The following is a 20,029-nucleotide window of genomic DNA, read 5'->3' as shown; positions in this document are numbered from 1 at the left end:
AATATTAGCCTGGAATGGGCTCCAGGGATCGCGCAGGGGGAGTGGGGCAGGCAGGGGGTTGTCCCCTGCTATTCAGAGAAGCCTGTTACAAGGGCCCATTTGTACACATTGTACTTTCACCAGAAAAATATACCGTGTAGCAAAGGGCCCTGCTTATTCCAATGAAAAGACTCTGGAGAAATCTGCGTTCCAGCTGGGATTCACAGCTGGGTCCTTCCCTTCCCATTGAGTGCCTTCAGCACCACAAAGCCATTGCTCCTGAAACATACTCCCCATCCCCATCTCTCTTCTATTTCTCCCTCTGGTCTTGACAAAGACCAACCTAGAGAACAGTTATTGGTTGTGGCAGTGGGTGTTTGTGCCCAAAAGCTTACAAAGAACATTTTTTCCAACTATATCTCCTAAGAGATATCACATCTACCCAAAGCACCTCGGCAACCTGGAGCAGAGAGAACTTTTCCCGTTGCCACTTTCTTGAAACGCCTCCCTGACCACCCAACGTTGACTTGTTGAGGAATAAAGGTGGTTTCCCATTGAACAGTATTAGCAGTTTCTCAGGCAGCTCGACCTTGACTTTCTGAGCTAAACATGCCAGGTTTCTCCTGTGTGTTGTAGACCCTGTTCTCTACAGCAATGGATCATCTTGTCTTCTTTCTTACCTTGCATGTCATGAGCTTGTATTTCACACAGGAATTTGAGATGAACACCAACACTTATAAGAAAAGAAAACTAAAGCTTAACTTTATTATCCTACATCTCCTCTTAGTTTCTATAACATCTATGTTCAACATGACACATTACACTAAATCTATGTTCAACAGTGCACGTGGTTTATGCCTTTGCTCTCTTCACTCCCTGAATGGCTCTCGATGGATTCAAGGACAGGCTACTAACACAACAGACGCCGGGATGGTCTGATTATGTCCCGATGCCTCAGAGGAAGGCGAAAAACCCCCCGAAGTTGGTTCCATAAATGAAGGGGGAAAAAATTCCTTCCTGGCCCCAAATGGCGACCGGCCAAAGCCCTGAGGCAGGGGTCACAAAATGCCATCCACACAACAAGAGCATCCTCCACTTGGCAACCTGGGCACTACAAACTCATGGTGCCTGGTCTTTCCCCAGCCCTTTGCAGAGCTGGTCTGGAAGATATTCAAGTTCTTCACCACGAGGGTTTCTCAGGCTGCTCCTCTTGCAGAGGCTGACTTGGCTGTGGCGGACGGCTCAGACTGGATGATGACTTGTCAGTCGGTGACGTGTGTGGTGGCTTCAGCGCTGTTGCAGCTTTTCTCTGTAGCCATCGGGCTCCCGGTGAGGTTGGGGAGGTCATCTTCTCTCATGGAGGTGCTGTCAGGGTTGAGGTGGTCTGCAGGTGTTGCTACGCAGCGTAAGAAAAAGCAACAGAAGATTAAATCCATGCATTGGGACCATGATACAAGGCTGCGATGTGAGGAAGTGGGGACTGGGAGCTTTCGCAGGACACAAAGGCCTGAACATTTGAACGAGGGGAAAAAAAATAGATGGTGCTTAGCCTCCTGCCTGGAAGAAGCTGAACATCTTTAGGCATCACTGCCCAGCCACGTTCAAGATGAGGTAGATGCTCTGAATGGACAACCCCAGCCCCAAAAAGACCATGGCTGAGAGAGCTACAAGCAAGGAAAAGCAGGTCTCCGACTGTGGGAGTGACAGCAGCCTTTAACAGGAGGCAGAGGGTCCCCCCTGTCCTGGGGTGGCTCAGCCACTTGGGACAGGTCCCGGGGCTCCTTCATGAACGATGGCAACACCCTGCAGGCCCACCCATGCCACCCGGGGCAGAGGGCAGGTTTACCCGGGGGCAGCAGGGCACGAGGAAAGGCTCCTGCCATTGAGAGGAAAGAAAGGAAAGACCTGCGGAGGACGGATCCTAGGACAGGACTCTGTAGGGCAGAGGGGAGAATTGCCCACACGCGGCAGGGAGCAGGTTTGTGTTAGTGCCAAGAGCCTTCCCCTCCCTTCCCACTGCTCCCTGCTCCCCAGCGGCAGAGGGGACAGGACAGTACCTGCAGGAGCAAGTGTGGGCGGCTGGAGAGAGGCGATGGCGCTGGAGGAGGTGACCAGCAGGCTGTGCCCTTGCAGATCTTTAGGCAGCTCCTTCAGGTAGGTGATAATGAAGACCTTATTCAGGACCCTGATGGGGATTTCTTTCTCCTGCAGAGGTACAAGAGCTGGTCATAGCCTGTCCTACACCCAGAAAGGACAGGGGATGTGGGGAGGGGTCATGGGGCAGGGATTGGACTGAAACCAAGGGGTCTTGGCAACAGCTCAGGGAAATGGGGGGCAGGTTCCTTGAGCAACATTTTTCTGAGAATCGCGGTAAAGACAGAGGGTGGCAGCTCTGGGCTCTGGGCAATGGGGCAGATCAGCAGCGCCAAGTGCCTGAATCCTCCGTTCTCCCTAGAGCAAGCACAGGATCGTGGGCAGGAGAAGAAATGGAGCCATGCGGGGACCTGTGCACCTCCTAAAGACTCCTGACTGCAGACTGGGAATGGGAAGCTTGTCCTGAGGGAACACGCTGTGTATCTTTGGGCCTGGCAAGAGACCTTGACCCTCAGGGGCATGACATGTGCAAAGGACAGGCTGGTGCCATCCTGCCTAGGCAGATTAATTCATTCCTTTCTCCAAGGCACTTGGCAGGCCTCCCGTTCTCCTCAAGGCCAGTTTGCTCAGAAGGCAAGGGAGATTTGCATCTTACAGACAGGGGCAGGTCACTAATTGAGTTAGTCTGCGAAGTACAAATGGACCCCACCGTGAGCTAGAGCTCAGACTCCGGTGTGTAGTGACCTCTCTCTGCTCCACATTGTCCCCACACAACAGGTCGTGATGGGACGACAGCAACTTTACGTGGAACAGAGCCGAGGGGCCGTGAGCTCGCTCTCCTCCCTTCCCGCACTCCCCAACGTGGCTGCTGACCTTGTGCCCCATCAAGCGGCCGGCTTCCCCCAAGATTGCATACAGGAAAACCAGCCCAGCTTGGCTGATGTGCATCGGTCCATTGCGAACTGCATGAAGGGCCCTCTGCAGGAAAGCTCTCCTTTGCTCCTCCAGCAAGATCTTTCTCAGCCCCTGAAACAGGAGAACACAAGGCTGGCTACAACCCACACACAGGCTCCATCTCTGGCGCTGGCACCACATTGCCCTGGACACTTGCAAGGCTGTAACCCACCGCAGGAAGACCCCTGCCAGCTGGAGACAAACACCAAGCCTTTCTCCGAACCCCTTCATCACACACACCAGCCTCACCTCTCCCACTCTCGCCAGGTCCCTGTACTTCTGGACCTGGCTCTGATCGTTCTGGCGCTTGCACCGCAGCTCCTCTGCCCCTCGCATGTCTTGGCCTAGGACAAGTGGAGACACATGGCTCTGAGCTGCCATCCTAGCTTTGGTGCTCAATGTCCACCCAGTGGGGCTCTGGCTGCCCTTCTGGCACCATGAAGGGCAGGGCCCCAGCAGGAAGGTCATTGTTCTGCAGGAGTCAATGGACACCACGTGTCCTGGGACCAGTCTGGGCTGGGGGCCTGGGGATGGGCTCCCTGGTTCCCGCATGAGACACCCAGGATGGGTGCATTAGCACAGGCTGCAGTACCACAGCTCGGCGCTGAGGTGAAGAGGCCCAAATCATTAACGCCGACACCCTGAGTTGTTCCCAGGTTGGGAATGGACAGATGGAGACAAAGCGTCTGGCCCAGCACCTGGGACCAGGCTTTTGGAGGGAAACTGCTGGCATCGGAGCCTTGTACTCCAGCTGGGTCTCCTTACCCCTCTGATGAAGGAGGATTTGAGCCAGCAAATACATGCACGCCCTGGCCTTGCAGCTGATGGTCTCCTCCGGGTCGTTGATGGACAGACCCAGGCGGGCTGCCATGTCCCCCACCTCCAGTATGTCAGAGGAGCCCTAAGCAGGGGGAGAGGATCAGGCAGTTCATGCATGTCCCACCTTCCTTCCCCAATACATCCCCAGGCACAGTTCTCTCTCTCCACCTCTCCGCATTACCCAGCAGCAGGGCAGGAAGGCAGAGACCACAGTGCCAGAGCATGACAGCCCTCTCTTCCCATGGGAACCTGCAGCCCAGGGACTTGCTCGGGGCCCCAGGATCACTCCCCGTGCCTCATGCTCCAGGGCTAGTAGGCCCCATGTCCAGGGCTGACCATGCCCAGAGCAGGCCATGGAAAAGAGACCCGTAAAGAGTCAGGGGCACCACTGAGGCAGAAGCAAAGCCCTGGAGTGAAGCTCCTTGTCCAGCTTTGACCCCACTCTCCCAGGAGGGCCCTGGCAAAGGCAGGGGACCAGGACACTGGGGAAGGAAGGGGCTCACTGACCTCAAATTGTGGGAGGAGCTGCACAGCAAAGGCAATGGCGCCGGTCATGATCTTCATGCCCAGTGCACGGTGCTGGGCATCCGGCGCCTCAGTCCACGATGTAAAGTGCTGTGGGAGGAAGATGTTAAGATGAGGGCACATGCCCTGCCGAACCCAGCAGCCTTGGGGTCCTCCTCCTCAGGACCCAGGTTTCAAGCTCGGGCTTGACCATCTTCCTTATGCTTTGAGAGAGGCTTGCTGCAGTGCACAGGGCAGGAGCTGTCCCGGCCCGAGCCCAGCCCCTCTGCACGGTGCTCACCTCCCAGATGGAGTAGAGCTTGCCCAGGCTGGGGGCGCTGGACAAGACGCAGCACAGCAGGCCCTCCAGGTACTCCTCGTACAGTCGCTGCACGACCTGAAAGGGGAGGCAGACCCGAGGGTCAGTGCCACGGAGCCTGGGGCCGCTCCTGCCAGGGGGTGGCTTGTGGGACCTGGCAGTGGCAGGGGCACCTACCTGGTTTCGATGGGTTTCACGCCCTATGGCCAGGAAGCTCTTCTCCACGGCGGCCCGCAGGAGGCGCGACTCCAGCGCTGGCTCCAGGCTGAGCTTCGGGTCGCTGTGAGGAGAGAGGAGCCTGCGTCAGATTGAGCTATGTGGGGCGGCGGTGGCACTGGGGTGGGCAGGAAACAGCCTGGAAAGCTGGGCCTGAGCAGTGGGGATCCCCCTGGCCCACAGCAAAGTCAGGAGAGTCAGGCAGAGGTCCCTGTACCTGAGGCAGCGGATGGCGTCTATGCTGTACGCCAGGATGTGTTTTCGGTCGCCCTCCACTGAGATGGTCTCCATCAGGTCCTGTGAGCCCCAAAGGGGACGGGGAGGTAAGGATCAGCCACATCCCCCACGGGAGACCACCCAGTGCTGCAGGCGCAGGCAGCAGGATCCCAACCAGCCCCCTCCCACCCACCCAGCTGGGCTGGCCCTCTGCCTCCCACGGCCTTGCAAGCATGGCACTCAAACCTCTCCTGATCCCACCCTCCCCTGCCCTCCAGATGCAGGATTGCCCAACGCTCAACATCCAGGTCAGGAATCGACCACTATCTCCCTCATCTAGTACCCCCATGTCATGCCCAGGAAAAGGCGCGCCTGCCATTCTCTCTCTTATCCCGCTCCACCTCTCCCCTCCTTCCTGGTGTCACGAGACAACATTTCCTCTCCTTCCCTCTCCCCACACCATCCCGTGCTACTCACCACGATCCTCTCCAGCACGGCCGCTTTCAGGTCCTCCAGCTCCACAGCCACCTCTCTGCTCTGGTCCGCGGCGATGGTCAGGCTGATGATGGCCAGCAGGAAGCGCTGCCTGTCCTTCCCGTCCAGCATCTACCAGGAGCGAGACCAGGGCTAAAGCAGGCTCTTAGCCAGGAGCCTCCTGCTCCTCCGCAAGCCCCCTGTGGGACTCAGGCCTCCTCTGCCCCCACGGAGCTGAGATGCATCTCCTCGGGGCAGGTGTTGTAAAGAGCAGGGCAGTGTCCGTGGAGGGAGGGACCCAGCTGGGGCTTCACAAACACCCACCTCGAGCAGCGCCCCGGGGCTCCCTTGCGGGCTCTGGGTCCCAGGGGGTGACCTCCTGCCATGGGCCGCATGGGGGAATGGAAGACTGACTGGGTGCCGGCTCCGCTGGGGCAGTTTCATACCTCCCCGGGGTCCTGCAGGTGTTTCTTCACAAGGAGGAGGGCAGCTTCTTCCGGGGACCTTCCATCTTCCTCCTCCTCCTCCTCTTCCTCCTCCTCTTCCTCCAGCTCCTCGCCGGCTGGGCTGGGAATCACTGCACACGGAGGAAAGGGGAGAGGTCACTCGTGTGCCCCTGAGGGGAAGGGAAGTGGGTGTTGGGGGAAGAGATGGTGTCGTGCTCCCACCACCAGCACTAGGGTCCCCTGTCTGCCCCAGGACGTGCCAGGGAGGTGTGCGGCTCAGCCCCCTCACCTTGGCCAGGATCCCCCTGCCCGGCCCCATGGAGGGTCCAAGTGGCCTCACTTAGTGAAAGGTGCTGAGACCTCTGGCCCCAGCGGCTCCCCTCACCTGTGCAGGTGGCACCGGGGGCCGGGCTGGTCCCAGACTCCAGGGAGCTACTGGAGTCCTCCGAGGAGGAGCTGCTGGTCGAACTGGTGGTGTTGGACTCCTCCGAGCTATCGCTGTCCTCCGAGGAGGAGCTGCTGCTTGTGCTCGTGCTGGTGCTTTGGGCCTCTTGGGACTTTTCAGAGTCCGAGGAGGAGGAGGAGGAGGAGCTGGTGCTGGTGCTCCCGGACTCCTGGGACGTGTGCCAGTCATCCCAGGAGGAGCTGCGGCTCAGGCAGGGGCTGCTGTGGGCCTGGCTCAGCTCCTGCCCCAGGGCAGCTGGGCCCTCGTCCCCGGCTCGGCACGGGGCTGCCTCCTGCTGCGGGGCTGCAGGGCCGGGCTCCAGGCTGCCCCATGACCCAGGAGGGGAGCTGCACGGCTCTTCGGGTGCCGGGAGCTGTGATGGCGCTGGCTCCCGCCTGCCCAGGCGCACCCATGGCCACCTCCATCTGGACTTGGAGGTGGCTGATTTCTTTCCCTCCTTTCCCCTGCCGCTGGGAGCTGCCAGTTTACTTCGGCAGCAGATGGGGCACAGCCACCTCCTTGCCCTGATGGGCCCCTCCTCATCACGGCAGGTGGGGCCCCGCTCCTCCTGCCCAGGCTCCCTGCTGCTCTCCTCTCCCATGGAGAGCACCTTGGCCGACCTCCTCCTGAGCACCTGCCGCAGCCTGTCCATCCTGGCACCCAACAGGGGCAATTATCACTGGGGTTCAAAGCATCCCCTTCACACGTATCCACCCCCTCCTCTGCTCATCCAAGACACAGGCAGGCAAACCCTGGGTTACAGCCATATCCACAGCCTCCCTGGCACTAGGGTTGGCAGGTGGGGAGAGCCCTTGTCGTAGGGTCCAAGACCTGCAGCTAGTTTGGACACACAGCTCCCTGCTCCTCTACTCCCCTCTCACCCCACGTGACTGGCCATGGGCTGAGTGCCCATGCATTTGGGAATGCCAAGGAGAGGAGGACAGGGGCCATTTGCCTGGGACCTGCAGGAGCCCAGCAGCGCCACGGCTTGGGGCTCCCTGCACGCTCAGTCTGGGCAGCACTGGCTGGGCTGGGAGGGGTGGGGAGCTTCAGCACCTGGGGATGTCTCCAACCCGCTGGAAGTGGTGTGAGGGAGCACCAGGGGCTGAGTGCCCACATTGCAGGGGCTGGATTTTCTGCCCGTTTCTACATTTCCTGCACAGAGACGGGAAGCCCCCCCGGCGCTGCAGGCCCCTCACCTGCCCTGGGGGATGGAGCGCTGCTGGGCGGGTGCTCACAGGCCCTGGTGACGCCGCACTCCTCCCTCCGGCTCTGGACTAAGGTCTCCTGCCTCTCCTCCGATGGATGTCCCTCGCCGCCTCAAGCTGCAGTCGCTGCCGTCGATGGGGGGACGCCTACCCCTGAAAGGGACTATGTCATCCTGTTGGAAGCCATCCTTGTGCACAGCCTCTTCCCCCAAAACAAAACTACACCTCTCCTCCCCCCCGCCTAGTCCCCTCTCTGTTTGCCCATGCCAGGACCCCTCTTCTTCCCTGATCTTCTCTTCCTGGCCCTTTCCTGCCACCCAACAGAAAGTCCTGCCACCCTGCGCTGGCCTTGTTCCACATCACAGGCGCTACTGGCTTGTGCCTGCAGCTTTACTCCATGCGTGTTGGTGCCCAGGAAAGACCAAGTGTCCTGCTCTGCGCCATCAAGACTGGTGGCTCTAAGTGGATTGTAACCGGGGTCCAGTCCACACTGGCTGTGCACCGCGCTCCAGCCATCCTGGCGGGGAGGGGAGCCCTGTCCCAGGTAGCTTTGGGAAGAGGTACGACACCGGTGTGAGAAATGATGTTCTGGATTGGAGATAAAACATGCAGAGTTCAAGGAGAAACATTTCTCATCATGGCCTCAGCAGGGGGTGGCATCCAGAGCATGCCCAGCTCCTGCACCCTACACACATGACTGCAGGGAGCGTTACTCAGCCCCTCACGCCAAGGGCAGGGTCCTGTCGGCTCCGTCTTGATGCGTCGCACTTTCTCTGGACGCGGGCCACAGGCCTGAAAGCACAAGAGCCCCTCGCTCCCCTCCCAGCTCGACCCCTGCCGGCGTCTCCGGCAGCGTTGCCCAAGGACCGATCCTGACCTGCTCACTCCGGGCTGAGAGATCGCAGAGCGAAATCCTCCACGAAACCGGTTCTGCTGTCGCTCTCCAAACGGCGCCTGATGATTACTAACAGAAACAAGACGGGACATAAAAATCACATGAACATGGAGGAAATACTTACTCTTCCCCCTGGACTGTGATTTCAAGGAATAAATTAATCGGTATGGGGTTGTTCTTCAATTCTCCCCTTCATTAAAAAGGAGGAGAAACCCCATCTCCAGGTGTCTGGGCTGGGGCAGCTCGGCCGGGCTCGGCTCCGTTTCCTCCCTCCGGGCTTTACACAGGCACAAACCACCCCCGAGGGAAAGGCGCAGACCTGGTGCCCGCTCTTGGCTGAACACAACCTGCAGGATCGGGTCCCACTGCCCTTCCCGGTCCCATCGCTGGTGGGGCTGGTGCAAATCCCACCCCATCGGGCCGCGTCCCCCTGGGACACCTCGTCCAGGAGCAGGAGGGCGCCGGCCCCGCGGCTCTTTCACGTCTGACTCTGACAACCCCTGGGGCAAGAGGCCTCCTCTCGACACCCGCGTTGCCTCAGGCGGGGGCACAAGAGGGGCAGCGCTCTCCGCAGCCGACTTACCCGTCTGTGCAGACCCCGGGCGCCCGGCAGCACCGCTCCAGCCTCCGCCGGCAACTGCCTGGAATCCCGCGGCGCCGCGATGATACGAACGCTGCCGCGGCAACGCCCGGGGACCAGCTCCATCGCCCCCCACCCCGCACCCAGCGCCGCAGCCCCCCGCGGCACCGCCATGTCCCCCAGGGCCACTGTCCACGTGCCTGGGGATGGGTGTCGCTCAGGACAGACCAGGTGCTCCCCCAAATTGAGGGCAGGGGGAGGAAATGCCCAGTTTCCCACTTTACCATAACTACTTTGTTTTTCACCGGTGCCAACACGAGAAACAGGCTTGCCGTGCGCACTGCATGGAGCAGTGTGCACGGCACCGGGGCCCTTCTCACAGCTATACCCCTGCTGGGCTCCCTGGGCTTGCTCTGTGCTCCCTTCTTTGCACAGACACCGGGGACCAGGCACAGGGCCATGCACCAACCCTGCCCCCAAAGCCTTGCTCAGGCTGCTTCAGCAACCCCAGGAAGCAGTGCCTGAGACACCTCCTGACAGGACCTGTCCTGGGAAACCCACAGGTGGCATGGGAGACACCAGCCGATACATCCCCAGTTGCCAAAATAGCCCTGCAGCAAAAGGCCCCTGCCACTCAAAATGCCAACCCCAATGCTGGCAGCTCTCCCAGTCCATGCCCCACTGGGGTGCTCTAGGGTCCAGCTTGTGCATGTGGGCTGCCCTCTCCCACCGTGCCCTAAATACATCTCCGGGAGACCAACCAACTCCAAGCAGGAAGACACCTCTATCCCTTTCCTGCTCCTAACCCTGGTCCCAAACCTGACCCTAACCCGCGCTCAGCTGCTCCTGCAGGAGACCCCGCACAGCCTGGCTCCAGTGACTGGCCTAGAAGTCCCAAAACCCCGTCACTGGTCCTGCTGCAAATTGCCTTGCTGCCAAAACACCTCCCGGATCCAACTCCAGGTGGGGCCCTCAGGCTCCATCCAGCTTCTTAGCAGCGTGGAGGAGGCGACCCACTGCAATACAGCACTAACAGGGAGTCCTACTCATCCCGAGCAGACAGACAGCTCCACATTTGCCTGTTCTCAGCCCCTAGCCAAAACCCAGCCCCTGCCCCTGCCCCTGCCCCTACCCCAGTTCAGGCTGCTCCAGCAGCCTCCGGCAGGAGCCCCTGAGCAAGCTGACTACAGCCGAGCCCTAGCATGGGAAACCTGAGCTTGACCCTGGGGTAAGTCAGCCTGGGCCTGGAGAGGGAAGAAGGTATGGGCACGGGAGCTAATACAAAGCACCTCTTTAGGATGGTCAGCACTCCTGGGTAAGGATTGTTATGAGACTGCTACGTTTCCCTCTCCAGCAGCATCTCCACAGCCTGCCTCGCCATGCCTCAGCCTCGCTGGTGGCCTCTGTGGTCCAGCAAGTGCACGGCACATCTCTGCAAGCCTGGCCATTGCTGCACCCTCCTGACCAGTTCAGCACAGCAGTTTGAATGATATGCCGTCCAGGCCTGCCGGTCATCTGCACCCACCGCTCTCCTCTTCCCGATCTTTCTTATTGGCTGCAGCCTGCCCCCTTGCTCAGCTCCCATCTCATGCAATGCACCAGCAGCAGTAGGAACCTTGCCCCTGACAGCTCTTGACCCTAGAAAGCAAATAAAGAAACAAGGCATCTGCTAAACTTGTCCAACTTGATGGTAAGCTCTGAACTCGCCGTCTCCTTTTACATTGGGTCTCCGAATCCTCTTTGCATTTGGTTCAGGCTCCCAAATCTGTCCTGAGGCTCTGGCCCTGGGATCCCTTTCTCTTTATGGCTGCCAAGCTCCCCTTAGTGGTACCAATGAGAAGAAATCCTGGCCAGATCCTGGCTCCACCCATGACAGGGGCACAGTCCCTTGTTCATGTGAAGGCAGAGGGGACGGGAACAGACTTCTTCTATTTGGGGTCAGACCCAGGAGACCACCATCACATTCCCAGCTCTTCAGAGGCCACTGCCCATGCACCTGGGGATGGGTGTCCCTCAGGGCAGCCCGGGCACTCCCCAAATCAAGGGCAAGGGGAGGAAATGCCCAGTGCAGTCGCCCACTTTGCCACAGCCACTTTTTTCCACTGGTGCCAACACGAGAAACAGGCACGGTGTGCGCTGTGTGGAGCTGTGCACATGGCACTGGGGCTCTTCTCACAGCTGCACCCCTGCCGGGCTCACTGGGCTTGCTCTGCGCTCCCTTGTGCGAACAGATGCAGGGGACCAGGCACAGGGCTGTGCACCAGCCCTGCCCCCAAAGCCTCACTCGGGCTGCTCCAGCAACCCCAGAAGGCAAAGCCCAGGGCAAAAGGTCCATGCCACTCAAAATGCCAACCCCAATGCTGGCAGCTCTCCCAGCCCATGCCCAGCTGGGTGCCCTGGGGTCCAGCTTGCTTCCTGCTTCCAGTGCTGGCCTCTCTCTGTGGGGGAGGGGGCTCTGGCTGCCACTGAAGGAGATGAGGTTGCTTTTGCCTTGCCTCTGCTCAGGAGACCGGAGCTGAGCCTCCTTCAGCGGCTGCTGCGGCTGCTTCCTTAACTGTGTTTGATGTGTTGTGGGTTCTGCAACAGCACTGTGGACCCTGCTGTGTTGAACTAAGAGTCATTTTTTATTATAACTCTCTGAAATCATATCCAGGGTGGATCTTAACATTTGCATCCGTATATGTATGCAGATCTGAGACCTGCTCTGCCTCAACTCAGTCCAGTCCTGTGGAGGGAGAGGAAACAAGAAATGCCTCTGGCTCCTCATGGCAGAGAACAGGGAGTCCCAGTGCTGCAAAAGTGCCACAAGCAACTGAGCCCTGCAGTGCTGAGCATGAGGCTTTAGCCTTCAAGGGACAGCGCAAGGAAAACACAACAAGACACAACCGTGTTGGCAGTCTGGTTTTGAACCTTTGACCCCCACTCTGGTGCCTGGTTTCATTATAATTTGTCCCAAGTAATTAGTAACATGTCACTCTGCCACCAGTAGTAATAGGGCCTTATAGTTTCCTCCATGGGCCTGGGCTTATGACATCCCCTGGTGTTCACAGCCCAGGGTTGTGCTCTGGCAGGTGCTGCTGGGGCTGTGCTGGGAGACGCCTGCACTGCAGCCCCCGATGCCCAGCCCTGGGGGCACTTTCTGCAGTGCTGGGACCAGCGCCCCGGGCAGCCCGGCACCAGCTCCTGAGCCAGAGACTCCAAGTCATGGGGAGAGACCTGGGGGCTGGCAGCCCAGGGGCTCTGCACACGCGGCCCCTCCACACCCATCGCTGGTCCCCGCACGGCTGCGCATCCCAGAGCTGCTGCCCTCACTGATATACAGGGCACGGGCAGATCCAAGGCGGCGCACTTGCTCTGCTTTGGTTCCTGTTCCACCCAAACTTTCAAACCAGCTGCCTGGGAGAGGCAGCATCATTTCTACTTGGAGGCATCTATACAAGGTGCTTATTGTGCATTGGCCTATTAAAACTGCACAGTAGCACGATGGTTAAAAACCGTACTAATAACCTACTGTGCAGCATTACTAGGCTCATGCGCAGGAAGCATCACAAAATAACCGTGCTCCAGTGCGACTGCACAGTAACGCTAGCTCCTGTGCCTTTAGTTAGTATTTTAGAAACAAGTACTAACCTAAATGCCCAGTATGTAACATGCACTGATGAATATGTAGATCTGCCCAGAGAGACTCAACCTATCTCATGGCCTGTAATCATCTTCCTAATTCTTGTTAATCTTCCTCCCCTCCACAAGTGTCAATGACCCTCTCTCCTTTTTAATGGTCCTGCAGATCCACTTTTCCAACTATCCTTTCTTCTGCAATGTCACTGCCTGATAGCCACTCTCTTCTGTTTCACAGCCCTGCAGACTGTGTTTAGCATTAGCTAAAAACTTCAACTCAGGTGTGGACATCTTATTTTAACTTGGGTGTAGAAATGACTGACCGTGAAGTATTGGAGGCCCTGTCAAAATCCTCAAGAAAGCTAGATTTTGTTTCATGAATCTGAATAAATGATGTACATTTAAATTTAATGATAGCAGGGCTTTTGATGCAATGACCGTTGACAATTTAACCTGGTTTGTTGTGTTTTTTAAACCTGATCTATATTCTAGCATAGGGGTTGTCAACTGGGTGCATGCATACCCCTCAGGGGTACTTGGAAAGGGGCTAGGGTGTACGCACAGGAGGGTGGGGACAGAGCAGCGTATTCTCATAATCCTTGACATCGAAGGGGTTAAATTCTAAAATGTATGCTGATAGGGTACATAGGCAGCTGGTCAATCTGGAAGCGGGTGCGCAGTAAGAAAAAGTTTAGGAACCTCTGTCCTAACAGGAACACATCACGTGCGGCCTTCTAGTTTCCTCGGTGGGCCTGGGCCTGTGAAGTCCCCTGGTGTTCACAGTCCAGGGTTGTGCTCAGGCAGGTGCTGCTGGGGCTATGCCGGGAGACGCCTGCACTGCAGCCCCCGGTGCCCAGCCCAGGGCATCTGGGCCTTTCTGCACTGGCTGGATCCAGCTCTCCAGGGCAGCCCGGCGCCGGCTCCTGAGCCGGAGAATCCTAAATTGGGGAACCTCTGCCCTACCGTATTAGAGAAGCTTCTTGTTTTGCTTTAGCTGGAGGAAAATGCGTGTCGTGTACCGTGTGATGACGTGCCACACTGTCTGCATCGCTCTCTTCAAAATCCTAGATCCACTCGTGCACTCAGGATCTTGTTCCCAGTAGCCCTGGCAGGAGCTGACCTAGGTCCTAGGAAGTGGACATCCCCGGGAATGGGCAAGGGCGGAGATGTCCCAGCCTGGGGTGAACGAGATGGAAAGGGAGAGCCTGGCTGGACGGGGCAGCAGGAGCAGGCATTGGGGAGGGAAGTGGCCAGCTCCAGCCTGGCCCAGGCCCAGGCCCCTGCTCTGTAGCCAGCCTGGGAGAAGCACTGTCCTGTGAGCAGCAGAGAGGAAAAGCCAGTCCCTGCCCCTGCCTGGTGTCTGCACTGCTGAAGGAAAGGGTTTTCAGCAGGGACAATTTTGGGAAGACTGAAAATACTAAGACACCCATATTCTTGCCATACGGCCCTGGCTTGAGTAAAGCTGGAAAGGCAAATGGGGGACATCTAAAGAAGGCAGATTTTGACTTAGATAATGCACCCTGCAGCAGGAGGACAGCAGGCAGCACTGCAGTGAGACGGGCAAGGGGCCCCGGCTTTGCCAGGAGCGCAACCACCGCAGTGCCGCCTGCCCCCAGGCCAGCGTGCTCCGCTCATCGTGGGAGATGTGCTGAACAGCAGAGGGGCTGCGTGGCATCACGGGGCAGGGCCCAAAGTGTGTAGGGAAGGTTGTGACCAAGGATTGTCACAGGAAGGGAAGAAATCTGGTCAAATCAGGGCATGCCCTTGACTGAAGCCCCTTCCATTCCTTCCCGCCCTCACTCCCCTCCCCTTGCATTTCTCTCCCAGGCCAGCTGCAGAATAACTTCCCACTTCACTGCAGATTCTCCCTCAGGCCAGGAGACACCCTCCCCTATATTACTCCTTTCCAGTTACCCCTTTTCCCAGGATCAGTGAGGTTTTCACCATTCTTTCCAGGCCATTCCCTGACGGTTGGGATGAATGCCAAGTGGCTTTCAAAAGGTCCCGTGTGAAATGTGTCTTTCAGTGGAGTCTCGTGCCTTGCTTCACTCAGACAGAGAATTTAGGGCAGGCGTTTGCTTGTGGGTGGGAGGTGACATCTGTCTTTTCAAGGGTGTCGCTTCACATCCAAATTGAAAAGCTGCAGGGAAATCCTGGCCATCTTCAATACGAGCAGGCCGTCTGACCCCAGACCTCGTGATGGGAACATGTGGAATAAAAGAAACCAGAGGCCTTTTGTGTCGGGAATGGAGAGATCTTGGCTAAAGCTAAGTGCGCTGCTTCCACTGAGACACTCCTGGCTTGAAAAACCAGGATTATCTCAGCACATAAAATGACTTCAAAAAATGGGGCTCTTGTCCCAGTTTAAAAGTCTGTCTCAGGAAAGCCATAGAGTCGCACCGTCTCAGTAGAGGTGACTGCAGTGAGTGAGGCCGTGGCTGCTCCCTAGGACACGTTACTGACAATAAATGGTGCCACCCTGCCCCTGCTGCCAAATTCCCAAACCCAGAGCCCTACACAGCAGGCTGGGGTCAGATTCATAGATTCATAGATTCATAGATGTCAGGGTCGGAAGGGACCTCAATAGATCATCGAGTCCGACCCCCTGCATAGGCAGGAAAGAGTGCTGGGTCTAGATGACCCCAGCTAGATGCTCATCTAACCTCCTCTTGAAGACCCCCAGGGGAGGGGAGAGCACCACCTGCCTTGGGAGCCCGTTCCAGACCTTGGCCACTCGAACTGTGAAGAAGTTCTTCCTAATGTCCAGTCTAAATCTGCTCTCTGCTAGCTTGTGGCCATTATTTCTTGTAACCCCCGGGGGCGCCTTGGTGAATAAAACCTCACCATTTCCCTTCTGTGCCCCCGTGATGAACTTATACGTAGCCACAAGGTCGCCTCTCAACCTTCTCTTGCGGAGGCTGTAAAGGTCCAGGTGCCCCAGTCTCTCCTCATAGGGCTTGGCCTGCAAGCCCTTAACCATGCAAGTGGCGCTTCTCTGGACCCTCTGCAGGTTATCCACGTCCCTCTTGAAGTGTGGCGCCCAAAATTGCACGTAGTACTCCAACTGCGGTCTGACCAGTGCCCGATAGAGGGGAAGTATCACCTCCTTGGACCTATTATTCATGCATCTGCTGATGCACGATAAAGTGCCATTGGCTTTTCTGATGGCTTCGTCACACTGCCGGCTCACGTTCATCTTGGAGTCCACTAGGACTCCAAGATCCCTTTCCACTTCCGTGCCACCCAGCAGGTCATTCCCTAGGCTGTAGGTGTGCTGGACATTTTTCCTCCCTAGGTGCAGCACTTTGCATTTCTCCTTGTTGAACTGCATCCTGTTGTTTTCTGCCCACTTCTCCAACCTGTCCAGATCTGCTTGCAGCTGTTCCCTGCCCTCCGGCGTGTCCACTTCTCCCCATAGCTTTGTGTCACCTGCAAACTTGGACAGAGTACATTTCACTCCCTCGTCCAAGTCGCTGATGAAGACATTAAAGAGTATCGGTCCAAGGACCGAGCCCTGCGGGACCCCACTGCCCACACCCTTCCATGTTGAAGCCGACCCATCCACCACGACTCTCTGGGTGCAACCCTCCAGCCAATTCGCCACCCACCGGTCTGTGTAGTCATCCACGTCACAGGCTCTTAACTTGTTCACCAGTATGGGGTGGGATACCGTTTCGAGGCCTTCCTGAAGTCTAAGTATACAACATCCACCCCTCCTCCTGTGTCCAGGCATTTCGTAACCTGGTCATAAAAAGAGACTAGATTGGTCAGGCACGATGTGCCTGCCACGAACTCATGCTGGTTTCCCCTCAGCAGAATTTGTCCTGCCGGGCTCTCGTATATGTGAGCCTTGATAATTTTTTAAAGACTTTGCCAAGGATGGAGTCTTGCTCCACTATGTTTTCCCCCTCTTATTTTCGCAGTGTATTCCTAGAAGATTTCCTTGGTGGCGGGAAAGGAGACCAGGCTCCCCAGCTGGAGTTCGAACAGCTGCCTTTTACTCATCCCCTCTTCATCGTCTGGTACAACAGGAGCACCTAAATGCATGGCTCACTGCGCAGGGGTAGGTATCTCCTCCTGGAGATGCAGTGTGTGTTGATAGCCAGCCACTCTTTCTTCTTTCTTAAAAGTATACTGTGGGATGGGAGGTTGTTTCATGCCAGGCGAGGTGGTTGGCTCCGGGGATTTCAGTATGTGACTATAAAAACGTTCACCTCTGGCTCAGGGCTGGGGTCCCATGCAGGTCAATGAGACCCCAAAGGCATGGCTGTCTGGGCCTTGTCGTGGCGCCCTGGGGAGCGTCTTGGTGCACTTCCCACTGGACAGGTGTCCGTCCTGAATGGAAAAGCTTGCCTGGCAAAACTGTCAAGGGTGAGGTTTGGTGGGAAAGGATGTGGGGAAGCTCCTCATGCTACTGGGCTGGACATCTGTGACTGAAAGACTTCAAACCCCAAGGCTGCCAATCTGCTCATCTGGTCTCCTTCCCCTTTCGTTTAAAAAAAAAGAAAGAAAAGAAACAAAGCAACCAGAATATTCGGGGGTGGACAGATCTGCAAGTCCGAAGTCAGGAACGTACCACTCTTGAGCTGAATTTACCCGTGTCATCTGTCCCCTCCTATCTTGCTGGAAGTGCAAGTTTAGCCCGTGTCACTCACAGGTAAGCTGCCCTGGGTCAAGTTGCCAGCGTTCAGCTTCACTTGCTCGGTGACAGGAGCAGACAGACGTTACCAGGACAAGAGACCGGCTGAATCGTAGCGGGCAAGACCTCTTCTCACCCTGTGTCCAACAGTGCGCCCGTTAATCTGGCCACAGCTGTAGTTTCCTGGTGTAAGCTTCCTTCATATGAAGGCAAAGTTTGGGGAGCACTTCCTGAGGTCAAAGATTTAAACACTGTCAGCCCAACAAGCCTCATCCCACAATGTTTCCGAGTTTGTTGGGGAAGTCTGCGCAAGACCCTTCCAGCTCTGCACAAGTTGGGCAGAAATGCCAGCGTTTCCTCGGAGGTGATTGTAACTCGTGCTGCCTACGGTGGTCTGTATGGAAAGGCTGATGTTTGAATCTTGCCATCTGGCCTGGTTTTACTTCTCCCCAGGGATGCTCGGGTTCAAAAAAAGTGCCATTTGATTTAAGAAAGTACGAAATATCTGGAAATGACCTGTGAGCCTGGACTGGAAAACTCTTCCTTGTGCGTACTCGAATGTACGCTCGTCTCTCTTGCACCCCAAATGTCTCTGTGTGACGTTTCGGAGGGAAGGGTGGTGACGGACATGTCAGGGAAATGGCTACAATAATTTACAGCCTTTTACCACCCGTGGGGGATAATGAGGGCCCTGAGTGCGTGTGTCCCCTCCGCCCCTTGGTGGGAAGGACAGGAGGACTTGCACCGAGGTGACCCCTTTGGTCCCCCCTGCTCCGAAACCCCTCCTGTCCATCACCAACAGGGGCTCCTCCACGCGGTATCGTGCTCTTCACGGGAGCCGTCTTGGGTAGGGAATCCCCCCCGGGCGGCAGAAAATGGAAGACATTCCCAAGCCGCGCAGGGATCAGAGGGTCAGGCTGGAGCAAAAGGGCCAGCGGGGTGAACGCGGGTGCATGATAAAACACTGCGGGGTGAGACCTGCCACGCGCAGGCAGAGAAATCCCATTTCTGGGGAGGGTTGTTCCTTCCTGGTGCCTGTCCAGGCAGCTGCTCAGCTTGCTGCCAAGTGCCCCCCGCCCCAAGATCCCCCAAACTCCTGGGGCTTTCTAAGCCGCGCCAGGGGAAAGGCCAGACTGCGAATGGGATGACAAGGTGTGTGGGGAGCACAGTGCCCACTTGGTGTTCCCACTGCGCTGCTCCACCACAACCTCTTGTGAAGTGACTACTTTTTGAGGTAGGATGACTGTTATGTGGGCTGGCCTGGTGTGGGCATGGCAGGTGTGGCTGCACTGGCCTGCTGCTAACATTTCCCCACTTGCCTGGAGCCCAGAGCCCCCAAAACACACATACGCCCAGGGTCTCACAGTGCACAAAATTGCCCAGCTTTCACCCTTTGACAATCTGTCCCCTGGCAAAGTCAATGGCAATACACCCGGGGAGGTGAGCAGAGGGACAATCAGGTCATTAGTGCTTCAGCCCTGACTTATACAAGTAACGCATGACAAGGCGAGGATTTGAACCCACACGTGGATTAGCAGTCCATCGCCTTAACCAGTCGGCCACCTTGTCATGGTTTCCAGGGAAGTTAATTTTTACCCAGAACCCATCTGAAGGTTAGATGAAGTTTGGTGACTACTTAAAAATATGAGAGATGATGAAATGACAGCAAAAGTATATTCAATTACTGTTGATTGCTGTAGGCTTTTAAAGCATCTTCATTATCCTATTGATCTCTGTCTAGTCATTGATAGAAAACGTTTTCTTTTTTTTTACTTTAATTTTATAACTTAAATTAGCCGAAGGTGCGACTTGTGTTGAGTTCATACATTTCCTCTGCATGCCTCTTGTGTCTTGTACTGAAACAACACATGTAAATCATTTGAATGAAGCCAAACCTTTGAAAAGACTTAAATTGTATTGTTTTGCAGGCAGAAAGATTGTTGGGTTTTTTTGGCCTTTGGGAAGCAAAGCTGTGCTGTATTGCATGGTGATCCTGCAGTGAGGTGTATGAAAGAGAAACATATGGAAGCTTTTCCCTTAATTTTTAAAAGAAATGATACAGTCATTCCTATTCCTCATCATAGAAACATTGGCCCTCAATCTTATCTTTCTGGTGCATATTTCATGCATTTGTGGTTTCTCCTGCATTTCATGCAAAGGAGAGGAGACGCAAGCTCTACCGAGAGGTAACACAGTCACCGGTTACCTAAGGACTTTGGAAAGCTGAGCTTCGTTGCACCCTCTGCCACAGCCTGCCCTGCTGACCTTGGGCACATCCTTTTGTCCCTCTGTGCCTCAGTGCGCTGACCGTGAGTGGGAATGCTCCTTCTCTACCTCACGGGGAAGTTGTGAAGATACATCCACCGTAGGCTGTAAGGTATGTGGGTGCAATGGTAATGGGAGTCAGATGAGCTCCTAATATACAAAAGATAAAATGTTAATCCTTCTGTCCCCAGACTTCTGCTTAAACTGAGTTTTTTCCAAGTTCGTGGTCAATGGCTGGACTCCTCGTTTTAAATGTCATTCCAGCGTCCAAGCTCTGTGTTAGTCAAGTATAAACTGGAATGAAAAACCAAAACAGCTGAGTTTGAACCAGTGGGCTGTAGTCCTGCTACAGGTGTCT

General features: G+C 56.3%; 1 protein-coding gene across 1 annotated transcript; it reads right to left on the bottom strand.

The window, feature by feature from the left end:
* Positions 1–713: 713 nt before the first annotated feature.
* LOC132244177 (uncharacterized) lies at positions 714–10,683 on the bottom strand. The gene is made up of 14 exons (XM_059715220.1): positions 10,439–10,683; positions 7,666–8,638; positions 6,407–7,119; positions 6,022–6,152; positions 5,579–5,707; positions 5,103–5,182; positions 4,847–4,949; positions 4,652–4,747; positions 4,354–4,461; positions 3,793–3,928; positions 3,277–3,371; positions 2,947–3,099; positions 2,037–2,184; positions 714–1,375 (listed from the first exon to the last, which is right to left on the bottom strand). Exons 3-14 carry the CDS (start codon positions 7,116–7,118, stop codon positions 1,242–1,244), a joined length of 2,025 nt encoding a protein of 674 aa, XP_059571203.1. The 5' UTR covers position 7,119; positions 7,666–8,638; positions 10,439–10,683; the 3' UTR covers positions 714–1,241.
* Positions 10,684–20,029: the final 9,346 nt, after the last annotated feature.

The sequence above is a fragment of the Alligator mississippiensis genome, chromosome 11, assembly GCF_030867095.1.
Source record: "Alligator mississippiensis isolate rAllMis1 chromosome 11, rAllMis1, whole genome shotgun sequence".
NCBI classification, from domain to species: domain Eukaryota; kingdom Metazoa; phylum Chordata; order Crocodylia; family Alligatoridae; genus Alligator; species Alligator mississippiensis.
Note: the sequence above shows the minus strand (reverse complement) of the source record. Positions and strands in the feature narration are given on the sequence as shown.

Bases quoted from the DNA above. Each gene is read 5' to 3' on its own strand.
- LOC132244177 (XM_059715220.1), bottom strand. From the start codon at position 7,118: ATGGACAGGCTGCGGCAGGTGCTCAGGAGGAGGTCGGCCAAGGTGCTC. The intron at 5,708-6,021 runs GTATGAAACTGC...CGCTCCTGGTAG, and splicing joins ACCTGCAGGACCCCGGGGAG to ATGCTGGACGGGAAGGACAG. The intron at 5,183-5,578 runs GTGAGTAGCACG...TGGGGCTCACAG, and splicing joins CCGTGCTGGAGAGGATCGTG to GACCTGATGGAGACCATCTC.